Genomic DNA, 13031 nt, shown 5'->3' with positions numbered 1-13031 from the left:
TATATTTATTATATTTGTAGTAAATTTTTGAGGTACGAAACTTTACAGTTTTATATAAACCCATACATATATAATAGTTTTAAGGCTATTGTAACATAACACATCTAAAATTCGCGAGGCGCAAAAAAAAAAGAACATTTCCACGCAACACGAATAAAGAATAATTTTTTTCTATTTTAGTTCAAACCGAGCTACACAATGGGCTATTTATGCTGTATTTATTGCAGAGATTGAACCCTAATTTTTAGCCTAGTTAATAAAAAAACCTGAATACTTATATATGCACGATATGAAGTGCCATAAAAATACTGCGTCATGAAATAATAATTCTACTTCCTTTATATTGACAGCATGGAAGATAAATGTGGATTCTCTTGGTCGAATATACTAATACTGACTTGCTTGATGCGTGTGACATCAGGAATTTCTAATACTTACTTTACGAAGGAAGGTACTCTTCCGGTACCCAGACTCCTTCCCATAGAGTGTGGAGTTAAATGCCAGCAGGACAACACCTGCTATGGATTTACGTGAGTAAACCTGCTTCTTAATTCTAAGAATGAATTATGACATTAACGAGATTTCTCCGTTTAATTAGCTGGAACGTAAATATCAGATTTCAATAAGAAACATCCTGATCGCGTTACAGAAAAAAACAACAACACGCATGACTCAGTATTTATGCAACACAATAGCTCTTAAATAACTTAAGTGCTTCGCCTGCATATCAGGTAATTATTTTACTTCTGGTGAATCTAATAGACACATGCACTACATACAGTCTTAGAACTTTCTACTGAAGAAACTGTACTATTAGTTGGATGGAAGCTGCTAAATAGGCAGAGTCACTTTATATTACATGTAGTAACTCAAAGAAGCCTCTTTCTCAGGTAATGGCTTCGAAAAGTGTGACATTGTGTGCGATTTTCTTATAGCAAAGCCACATTGGGCTATTTTCTGAGTCCACCGATGGGAATCAAGCTCGTCATATTGGCGTTGTAAATCAGTAGACTTACCGCTGTACCAGCGGGGTACATATGATATTGTAATCTATGGTATTGGAATAATTGTGCTTAAACGTATGAACTACTGAACAGTAAGAATTCTCTTCAAAGTAGTTGTTGTATTACATGGTAAAAGTTATGTTTAAATTAGTTGTACTATTGTACAGTAAGAGTACAGATAAGAATACCATTATGATATTTGTATTTTTTTCATTCTCAGTTCTTTCATTATAACAATCTGATATCCTCTTTTATTTCTGCCGACACTGGTACAGGAAGTGTATAAACTTAGTCATTAAACTGAATTATTGTTTCTCTTATAATAGTAGCAACAATCTTCTGATATTTCAACAGTAATGATGGATTTCATTACTTAAAACGAAAATATTACTTCTAAATCTATTTAGTTCAGTAAATACTTAAAATAAGTTCCAATATACATATTTTGATGCAGTTACACGCTGGAAATTTGCACTATGTTTACCGAAGGGAGGAATTGAATCCCGGATGTTAGCGTTGTAAGCGTGAACACATATCGCTTTCCCGTTAGTGGACATCCACAATGTTCCAAAATAACCATATTAAATACAAAGAAGCTGTTGAAGGTTTCAGAATATGGTTTTTGCTTTTGTTTCTTGTTGATTTTTTAATGATTAATTTAGGTAGCCTGCGTCCACTTTTAAACACTGAACTATTTATTCATATTATGATATTTCCGAAAAAAATAACATTTAATTTTTTTTAATTGTTTTATAGATTCGATCTTGATAACAAATGTGTATTGCTTATCCTTGGTGATTCCTTACCTAGTTCTACGTATTACCTCAAACCAGTGAGTTAAACCTACAATATATGTATATTTTGTACAAAATTAAGATATAGGTTCTTCTGTCTAAGCCTAAGATATTGGCATTTGCTACTTATGACTAAGATATAGATAATTCTACTTAAAATTAAAGGCATACATACCTTCTGTGCAAGTCTAAAATATAAGTATTAAATTAAATCTACGTTGCCTCATACTAGCATTGAGACTTCTGTTTCTATAGTCAGAAGCTGTGTTACTGTAAGTTACAAGTTATGTTCAAAGTAACTGTACTAGTGTATAGAACAAAGTAACTGTACTAGTGTATAGAAAGATTTATTTTCAAATTATTTTTATACACATATATGTATATATTCATATACGTATACACGCACGCATACATAATTTAATATACATATATTTATATACACACATAAATATATATACTACAAGTAAATACACTCCTATACACACACATATATGTATATATATTTTGCAATTATCTGTATTACATCAAAAACGTACAAGCGATTACTCATCTCTAGACAGCCTTGACAAGATAATTATGTAAAAAAGAACATTTATTTTAAAGTACTCGCCTATAAATACCCGATCGCGCCAGGAAAATTGTAACAGAACAAAGGAAATTAAAAATATCTTCGGCCATGGTACTCAAGTTATAAACCTACAGCTATTGTTCTGGTATCCCTACTACCACACTTACATGAACCTAATCTTTTAAATAACTTTACGTAAACTTTGTCAGGTTCAATTGTCTCAAAGTCACCTTTCGGACGCCGGCATTCTGACTTTTATTGTCAATACCGCTAGTTTCTAAATCACTGGCGACTTTTACAATGTTAAAATTCCATGTTGGAAATAATTCTATTTGTAAAAGCGATATTTCATAATGAGCTATAATGTTTATTATAAAATGATTTAAAGATTTACTAATTTCAAAATTGCTCTAGTCATCAAAAGAAGTTTATATTTTGATAGTTCTATGTTATACCTGAAAGAAATGTTTTTATTACAGGTTAAAATATCTTTCTTAATTTAAATTTTAAAATAAAAATTTGAATTATTAATTTATATTCAACACATACTTGTCAAAACTTGTTACTTTGTTCAAATTTATCCGTATTTGATGAAAGATTATCCCCTAAAGGGGTTCTAAATATATTATCATTAAATGCGATTTATGTATTGTTATATTGTTTTATTTTTAATTTCAGATGGATCTTTGGAAAGAAGAAGGTAAGTTTTTATAAATGTGTGGATAAAACAGTCAGATTTGCATTGTGTAAAATACATCTCAGATACATTTCCTTTGTTTCGTTAAAGTAAATTCTTCTCTATGTAGGAACTTTAAGGACAGTAAATTATGGACGAACCTATAACTAGAAACAATCTTAACTTTATTTGGCATGTCTTGAGTTGTAAATGGAATAGGAAAAGGCCTAACACTGTAGGGTGAGTGAGGAAGAAGAAAACTTGGCATGTTTTATATACAGGTTTGTGCATGCGTGTGGCATATCTTTACAAAACGTGACGTTTGTGTGGCAACGTTTTCTCAGAAAAATAAAATCTGCATACTATATTATTATATTATACATTTAGACATAAAAGGTTTACCTCGTAATTGTGTCTTATCACCCTGCATGTATTGTTGTCTGTTTTGTTTTTTCGGGAGGGGGACTGCTATTCTTTGCTAAAACCGTGTTGAATGAAATACTACGGACATCCATCTTACAGATTCATAATCAGAGCCTTCGAACACAGTTGAATGAGTATTACATGAATCACAGTCATGTTTTAGACAATTATCATAATCTTCAACAACGAAATTTGCTGATTTAATACTTTTCATAATATTATTAGCGCTATCAGAATTTAAAAGAAAAGAATAATTTATACTTAATAATTTGAGGTGTGAAGACTTCAGGTATTTATATACACACATATTAACTAAAGACGACAAGGGATCTTTGGTCAATCTCATCCATTAAACATTGGAATGAAAATTAAACACTCAGAGCTAGGATTTATCATAATTACATTTAGAAATCCTTTTACCAAGTCCATTATGTTTTAACTCGGTAAGTTATAATACCTCCTGTTCTTCAATAATTTCGTCTTCACACAACTTATATTTCTTCATTCTTAAAAGGCCCGGCATGGCCACGCGTGTTAAGGCGTTCGACTCGTAATCCGAGGGTAGCGGGTTCGAATCCCGATCGCAGCAAACATGCTCGCCCTCCCAACCGTGGGGGCGTTATAATGTTACGGTCAATCCCACTATTCGTTGGTAAAAGAGTAGCCCAAGAGTTGGCGGTGGGTGGTGATGACTAGTTGCCTTCCCTCTAGTCTTGCACTGCTAAATTAGGGACGGCTAGCGCAGATAGCCCTCGAGTAGCTTTGCGCGAAATTCAAAACAAACAAACAATCATTCTTAAATTCTACTCTGTGAAGATCATGAAGTCAATAAAATAGATGGTATCGCAAATGTAAACGTTAAACTGACAGCCAGCGTGTCATCAATAGCAGTTATAAATTATTTTGGTTATTACAGTTTAGGGATAAGATTTCCAAGACATGTAACAATTCCTTAACTTATTGTTTCTAAGGCTCCACGAGGTTAAGTGTTAACTTGATATGTTCTAATTTTTATTCATTTTTGAAAACACAAAACAACAAACAAGCATCCCAGTGTTGTTTGATTTTGTTATAATTATTTATCAAAGTTGTTGCTTTTCTTGATCTAGACTTTAATTTTGTTTATCTAGCCTCGATAAACGTTGCAATTGGAAAAACTGCTCGACACAGTACTAATTATGATTCAATAAGACTAGCACACTGGCCAGTGGACAACCAAATGACGTGTCCATCAACTGCCATCAGCATGACGTCATTCGAGAAGTTTCCTTGGTGGTACGTGGACTTAGGCGACATCTATATTGTGAGAAAGATTGTCGTATGGAACAGAAAAGATACGGCACGTAAGTTGAAAACTTAAGAGTAATGGTAGAAATTCAAAATAACACACTTCATACGGGATAAAATCATAATAGTTCTTTGTAGGAACTAAAAATAACACACTTCACACGGGATAAAATCGTAATAGTTCTTTGTATGAACTCAAAATAACACATTTCACTCGGGAGAAAATCATAGTAGTTCTTTGTGGGAAGTTAAATTATCACACTTTACACAAGAGAAAATCATAATTGCTCTTTGTGGAGCTCAAAATAACACACTTTACACAAGAGAAAATCATAAACGTTATTTGTAGGAACTGAAAATAACACACTTTACACGAAAGAAAATCGCAATAGTTCTTTCTGGGAAGTCAGACTAACACACTTTACGTAGACGAAATTTTGAATAATATGTTATAGAAATTTCAAGTAAAAGGTCTATCTCTCGGAGAGTGATAAGTTTTCTGATTTACAGCTCCAAAATTAGGCGATTCTATCCCTCTCAGTAGACACAGCAGATAACCTGATATGGCTCTGCAATAAGAAAAACAAAACAAAACAGCACACGAAATAAAAGAAGTTTTGTCATTATCTCCAGTTATATTATGTATATATCTTAACGAATTAGATTGTTTGGGTGCTTTATATTTGGATCTCTTTTTTTTTTTTTTCAACTCTTAATGGAGAGAACCAGCTTTTGTCGTGATGATTAACGTAGACTCGACATGGAAGTGAGCAGAAGTGAAGGCGTTGTTCTCCATTGCAATCTACTCCTTGACTAGCATGGACCAGCATCACTTTGTAGATGTAGGTAGATAATTCCGCTGGTTAAATTAATATTTAGGATGATCACATGCACAAACACAAAACATTCAGCCATCTTATAGCTGAGGAAAGCGAACGATGTCACTGTTTAGTGCTTCGAACCAATTTCAGACATTCTGAGAGCAAAGGAAACGTTTTTTAGTGGTTAAAGCTTTAAGTTGTAGATCACTAAGGACGAGATTCGAACCACCGTGTGCTAGTTTACACGCTTCAGCTGTGTCATAAGTAAGACAGTCAATACTGCTATTTTGTGTTGTTTAAGGATTGTCTTGCCTCTAATCAACAGGCATAAATTACTTATTCCTAAGTTCTAAGAAATTTCTAATCTGGCTCTTTTATGGCCAATGTGTTGCGTAAAATACTATTCAGGTTGAAAGTCCAGTGCCAAAGGGCCTGGCATGGTCGAGTGGTTGGCGCGCTTAAATTGTAATCTGAAGGTCGCGGGTTCGAATTCCCGTCTTACCAAAAATGCTCAATCTTTCAGTAATGAGGGCGTTATAATGTTATGTTCAATTTCACTATTAGTTGATAAAAGAGTAGCCCAAGAGTTGGCGGTGGGTGGTGATGACTAGTTGCCTTCCTTCTAGTCTTATACTGCAAAATTAGGAACGGCGACCCTCAGATTAGAGTCGAGCGCCTTTACCATCTGGCCATGTACGGTCCATTATGAAGAAAGTTTATATAATTTTACTTGGCGCGACGCTGAATTTGGTGTTGTTTTGCAAAACAAAAATTAAACTGATAATGATTTTTAAGCGCTGAGTGGAGCTTAGTTTTTAGCGTATGTAGGCTGTGAATACGAGATTTGCGACGAATTACCACGAAAACACGCTCCGTACTTCAGAACCATGGACGTGCTATAAGAGGGATGGTCACATCTCACAACAAGATGACACAAAAGTAGCCCAAGGGTTGGCGATGAGAGCTGTTGACTAGTTGCTTTTCCACGAGTCTGTCATTTCAAAATCAGGGTTAGCTAAGCGCAGATAACCCGCTGTATCTTTGCGTAAGAAATCGAAAACAAGCTATCTCTGATATACACGTATATATTACTGTTACAGAATATCGGCTACACGATTTTGAGCTCCGTGTTGGAAATGTTCCTCCTAAAGATGTGGGAAAACTTTTCGACCAAAATCCGCTTTGCGATCAACACGTCGGAGGAGGAATTTCGGCCGTTCCTGTGACCTTCAGTTGTGTCCAGCCATATCCTGTCGGTGGACGCTATGTTAGCTTGCAAATTGTGCGCTACTGTACAGGTTGCCCAGAAACCACAAAAAACATGATACAGCTGTGCGAATTTCAAGTATTTGGTTATCTCCCGTGACACAATATTACTGGCAAGTTTTTGTTTGTTTGTTTGGTAGTGGCCTATATACCATTAAGACAATTCTAATTAAAAACAATTATTTGGAAGTTATCGATAAGTATCAGTCGATAAAAAAGGTAATGTATTTTATTTTATTTAAGGAACTTTTTGTTTAGATAGTTGCATTCAAACACATATGTAACAAGATTTGTAAGTGCATACAATTTAGTAGTAGCATTCGATAGAGTGTCTTCACAATTTATTAATCACAACAATACAATAAACTTTAATTCTTGCCAATAGGTGGCTTTATTTTATAGATGAAATTAAAGAAATAAGCATATGAATTGTACAAAAAAGAATAAAAAGAGAGAAATCATCGTTTGAGATTAATTTAATTGGTGATATCGAGAGTAGAGATTGTTAAATAAAAAATGTTTCTACTTTGCTCATCCACCTCAGAATCGTCTGTTTATGTATCTGCCAGATATACACACACACTCTAAGTGAAACGCTAGCCTAATATTTAATATATATGTATATTTACTGTATACAATCCCTAAAGACCTCATGACATGAGCATTTTAACAGACTAGATTCCTGGATTTTACTTTAAGTGATACACATTTAAATAACTTGTATAAATACGTAACCAGTTTCAAAAAAACAACATAGTAGATCAGCACATTGTAAACACTCAATATGATGACCTGTTAAAGATGGGTTTAAAAAACACAAAAGTTAACTCTGAAGTTTCGTGTGATTCTGTAATTAACAATTAATATCATTTGCTTAAACGACTGGTGCATGAAACAATCGAACTATTGATTGTATATCTACTCACTGAACGGCTGGCATGGCCACGTGGTTAAGACACTCGACTCGTCATCCGAGGGTCGCGGGTTCGAATCCCCGTCACACAAAACATGCTCGTCCTTTCAGACGTGGGTGTGTTATAACGTTATGGATAATCCCACAATTCGTTGATAAAAGAATAGCCCAAGAGTTGGCGGTGGGTGGTTAAGACTAGCTGCCTTCCCTCTAGTTTTACACTGCTAAAATTCGGGGCAGCTAGCACAGATAGTCCTTCTGTAGGTTTGTGCGAAATTCAAAACAATCCATTCAGTGAACAATATATATAAATAATAACAGTAACATTACAAATAATCCGTAGTTAACGGAGGGGGCCCGGCATGGCCTAGCGCGTAAGGCGTGCGACTCGTAATCCGAGGGTCGCGGGTTCGTGCCCGCGTCGCGCTAAACATGCTCGCCCTCCCAGCCGTGGGGGTGTATAATGTGACGGTCAATCCCACTATTCGTTGGTAAAAGAGTAGCCCAAGAGTTGGCGGTGGGTGGTGATGACTAGCTTCCTTCCCTCTAGTCTTACACTGCTAAATTAGGGACGGCTAGCACAAATAGCCCTCGAGTAGCTTTGTGCGAAATTCCCAAACAAACAAAACAAACAAAAGTTAACGGAGGGAGAATTTATAAGTTTCACGAATCATAAAACAATACCACGTTAAGTGTATGTTAAAAAGTAGTACACATATATGTACTCAATGAATAATTCACAGTTCTTATGAAACTTATTGAAATGTAAAAATAAAGTAACAGATTATGTGAATACTGGATTAGAATTCCTGGAAAGTGGGAAATTTTCATATATTCTTTACTATTTCTATGAGAATATTTACGGAAACCTCATAATTATAATTCCTTTGATCGTTCGTTTTTAACACTTTTCTTCTAATACCGTCAACTTAAAGTTATGTTCCATTTCAGTTGGTGTTGAATAAAATACAATTAGTTCGATTACCAGATTACTGAAAATTATTTTGACTTGAGATTTAAACAGTTATGGAGTGGTCTGTAGCGTTAAATTACGGTATATTAAATCAAATACATCAGACAAGATTTTTCAGGAAATGTCATGTTTTCTGTGTCCATGGAAACCGTCAGAAATCTTACGAAGGTGAAGTATGTATGTGCCTGTTCTGCCATAAATGGTTTCATCCTCTTTGCTAACTTCAAACTTCAAGTGAACGCTTACCTATTTAGTTACTTTCTCTGTCCCGCCATCTGTTGGCAAGGCATGGAGCAAATAAGTAATATTACGGGTCTTGTTATGTAAATTAAATTACAATCTTATTTTAATTAACAAAATAAGATCCATGACAAGTACTTTACGCATAAAAAATATGTAGTAGTAAGTTTGAAAACTTGTTGCTTTACGCATTTTATATGAAGAAGATCGTTTCAATGTACTTTTTCACAAATTTTCCAGCAGGATAAGAAACTATGATCGACTTGCTTGATCACATTCGTTGGCTTAGTGAATTTTATACAGGAGAGTAATATGTCCAACAGCACTACAGTTACAAGATCAACTCAATAATAAGTTACGTACTATCTATTTCAATGCTACACTACTTCACTCTGGTGTTATATAGTCAACAAAAACCGCCTTTATCGTGAATCAAGCATGCCCCCACCAAACTTAATTAATTAAATGGACAAGTTGGATGTGGCATATAAACAGAGATTACCTGTTCGAGTAGAATTAGGCTACACGAAATCATATTATTTACAGAGGAAATTAATTATACTTAACGTTGTGACATAAATGAAAGGTTGAAATACATGTTAGCCCGGCATGGCCAGGTGGTTAAGGCACTCGACCCGTAATCTGAGGCTCGTGGGTTCGAATCCCCATCACACCAAACATGCTCGCCCCTTTTAGCCGTGGGGGCGTTATAATGTTACGATCAATCCCACTATTCGTTGGTAAAAGACTAGCCCAAGAGTTGGCTGTGGGTGGTTAGCCTTACACTGCTAAATTATGGACGGCTAACGCAGACAACCCTCGAGTAGCTTTGCGCGAAGTTCAAAAGCAAACAAATACACGTTATTTGCATATGGGCCTTCAAAAATATTACACGAAAAATCACCATTCTATGGAACTACTTATAACCCTCCAACCCGAACTAATTTTTCACGTGACATAATGCGGCACGAACTGTTTCTACTCTCCAACTTAATTCGATGTCCAGTATCCCTTGAAAATCGAGCCTCAGCAATTTTGATTTCACGACTCAATACACAGCTGTAGTGCTTCATATTTCTTTTAAACATTTTCCAAGGTCTAATTCTTTTCGAATCTAACACGCGCCTTCGTGAACAAAATTCGCAGAAGTAAAACATAAACCTCGTTTGTCCGTCCCATCCTGGGGAGGGCCGCCATGGCCAGGTGGATAAGGCACTCGATTCGTAATGTGAGGGTTCCTGGTTCGAGTCCCCGTCACACAAAACATGCTCGCCCTTTCAGCCGTAGGGGTGTTATAATGTTACGATCAATCGTTGGTAAAAAGAGTAGCCCAAGAGTTGGCGGTGGGTGGTGATAACTAGCTGCCTTCCCTCTGGACTTACACTGCTAAATTAGTGACAGCTAGCGCAGATAGCTCTATTGTAGCTTTGCGAGAAATTCAAAACAAATCAAACCCCTCCTGGGACGATGTTCGTCATTTAATATAAATAAAATTTTCAAGATGGTGCTGATAAATTCCATGTTTAAATTTCAATATTCTGATAAAAAGTCAATAACTATTTAAATAATTTGAAGCGTGAGGAAACCGTGCTGCTGCAACTACATGTTCTAAAAGTGAAATGATGTGACGTTTGTAGAAAACGTATGACCGCAGAGTTTCCATCACCAATCAAATTTTTGCGTGTTCGAATGTGCGTGCGTCATGTGAATACCAGGAGGCTTATTAATAAACTTCATGCACGAGAAATAAGAGTGGGCAATTTTATTTGTCAGAATTTAATTTTATGTGTTCTTATAGACTTCGGGTCTGGCTAACTATAATCTAATTGTAACAAAACAACAAACGATAATTTTGTTATCTAATTTCTTCAACCTAAAGTAAAATCACGTGTAGTAGAATCGTTTAATAAAATGAGAAACAGTAAATTATGTTTCTAAACCAGTGTTAATATTTTTCTTGCTCAACAAATCCTGTCTCGTTATACTCAAAAGATAGCATTCTTTCTGAAAATAATTTTATTAAATATAATAAAAAATTAGTTTTATATTTTTTATTTTATCCCTATATTTTTATATGACATGAGGATTTACTACAGCTTGAGACCTACTGCTCTGTTTTGGCTGTTCCATCATCTAAACTAAACTGAAACTAGTAATAACTAATTTTTTTTTTTTAAATCTTAAAGATAACCATTATCATTAATATATTTATCAAACTTTATCTTAAATTCACTTAAATTTGTTCTTGTCCCCCGGTAGCAAAGCGGCATGTCTGGGGACTTATACCGCTAAAAACCGGGCTTTGATTGGTTTGGTTTGTTTTTAATATCGCGCAAAGCTACACGAGAGCTATCTGCGCTAACCGTCCCTAATTTAGCAGTGTAAGACTAGAGGAAAGGCAGTTAGTCATCACCGCCCACCGCCAACTCTTGGGCTACTCTTTTATCAACGAATAGTGGGATTGACCGTGAAATTATAATGTCCCCACGGCTGAAAGGGTGAGCGCGTTTAGTATGACGAGGATTCGAACCCGCAACCCTCAGATTACGAGTCGAGCACCTTAACCACCTGCTCATGCCGGGCCCGGGGTTTTGATACCTGTGGTTGGCAAAGCACTGATAGCCCATTGTGTAGATTTGTGCCTAATTCTAAACATAGAAACGAAAAAATTTACTGTTTCCACAACATCCGAAGGCAATCCATTTCAAAGGCCAACTACCCTGTTAAAAATAAAACTGTATTAATTGAAGATGATTCCTATACTGCCAAAACCTATATTTGTGTCCTTTAGTCCTAATGTTCTCACTGTTAAGTATGAAAAATGATGCATCAACACTATCAACTCCCTTTACAATAATAATGATTTCAACCAAATTCGCCTGAAATTGTTTTATCTTGAGAGAAAAAAGAACCCCCACCTCCATCCCAGGCACCCTTCTTATAATCATTCTCTGAACCTTTTCCAACAATTAAATGTCTGTCATAAAGAAAGAAACCTGAGACTGAACACAATATTCCAAATGTGGCCTAAGCAATGACCTATACAACGAAATTAGAATGTCTTTAGACTTTAATTCAGTATTTCTGTAGATACAACCTAAAGTCCTATTTGTGCTACCACTTACAGTAGCACACTGCTTGGATCCACTTACAATAAGCACACTGCTTGGATGGCTTCAGAGGCTGATCAACTTTTACACAAAGATCTATTTTTTTTCTCAATACTCTTAAAGTTATTTCCATTAAAATTACACTTATAATTCAAATTATAATAACCTGTGTGTGCTTTTCGTATAGCAAAGCCACAAAGGGCTATCTGCTCAGCCCACCGAGGGGAATCGAACCCCTGATTTTAGCGTTGTAAATCCGGACACATACCGCTGTACTAGCGGGGGGCTATAATAACCTACATGCATTATTTTGCATTTATTATAATTAAAAACACATCTGCCATTAATTTGTTCCATTCACTAAATGAGTTAAATTATTTTGTAAATCAGTAGTGTCTTTACAGATAGTAACACCAGGACTTTAATATCATTTACAGATCTAAGTAATTTATATATATATATGTATGTGTATTATAATTTAGTCAATATTTCTTTTTAAATTCATAGAATAATTTGTCTTCCAAATTGAAATATTATTATTTTAATTATTTTATTTTTCTACCTCCGCTGCCGAAAGTTATGTTCATTCCCTTTGTATTTGTTTGTCAACAAGATTTCTCGAAAACACAAAGTGAATGGATTTGGACGAAAGGTTGTACACGTTTGAGCTATGACCAAACTTAGAAGCGATTAATTTTTAGATGTTTTAGGTCAATAAAATAAAAAGATTGCTATCTAATAAACATGGAAATCAATTTTTCACACTACTTTTGCTCTGTAACTCAGTAAAAAATTACCATATTTTGATGAACCTTGGTGAATCTATGTAGGATATTATTCCTCATTGTTCTGCCTAAAATCGTCCGTGTCCTTTCATAACGAAGGACACATGTTCGTTGTTTTTTTTTTGACAGTCGAATATGGTGAACCCTGCATGACAAGGTCTGGGCTCTTCT

The 13031-nt window shown here is 35.2% G+C and overlaps 1 protein-coding gene across 1 annotated transcript; it reads left to right on the top strand.

The window, feature by feature from the left end:
* Nucleotides 1-370: 370 nt before the first annotated feature.
* On the top strand, nucleotides 371-7329 carry LOC143236597 (fucolectin-5-like). Its single transcript, XM_076474901.1, has 5 exons — nucleotides 371-530; nucleotides 1761-1836; nucleotides 3045-3066; nucleotides 4596-4808; nucleotides 6674-7329. Exons 1-5 carry the CDS (start codon nucleotides 406-408, stop codon nucleotides 6937-6939), a joined length of 702 nt encoding a protein of 233 aa, XP_076331016.1. The 5' UTR covers nucleotides 371-405; the 3' UTR covers nucleotides 6940-7329.
* The last annotated feature ends 5702 nt before the right edge of the window (nucleotides 7330-13031 follow it).

Source organism: Tachypleus tridentatus, chromosome 2 (assembly GCF_004210375.1).
Source record: "Tachypleus tridentatus isolate NWPU-2018 chromosome 2, ASM421037v1, whole genome shotgun sequence".
Taxonomy (NCBI): domain Eukaryota; kingdom Metazoa; phylum Arthropoda; class Merostomata; order Xiphosura; family Limulidae; genus Tachypleus; species Tachypleus tridentatus.
The sequence above is the reverse complement of the archived record's forward strand: the minus strand, read 5'-3'. Positions and strand labels throughout refer to the sequence as shown.

Bases quoted from the DNA above. Each gene is read 5' to 3' on its own strand.
- LOC143236597 (XM_076474901.1), top strand. From the start codon at position 406: ATGCGTGTGACATCAGGAATTTCTAATACTTACTTTACGAAGGAAGGT. The intron at 1,837-3,044 runs GTGAGTTAAACC...TTTTAATTTCAG, and splicing joins CTACGTATTACCTCAAACCA to ATGGATCTTTGGAAAGAAGA. The intron at 3,067-4,595 runs GTAAGTTTTTAT...TTGTTTATCTAG, and splicing joins GGATCTTTGGAAAGAAGAAG to CCTCGATAAACGTTGCAATT.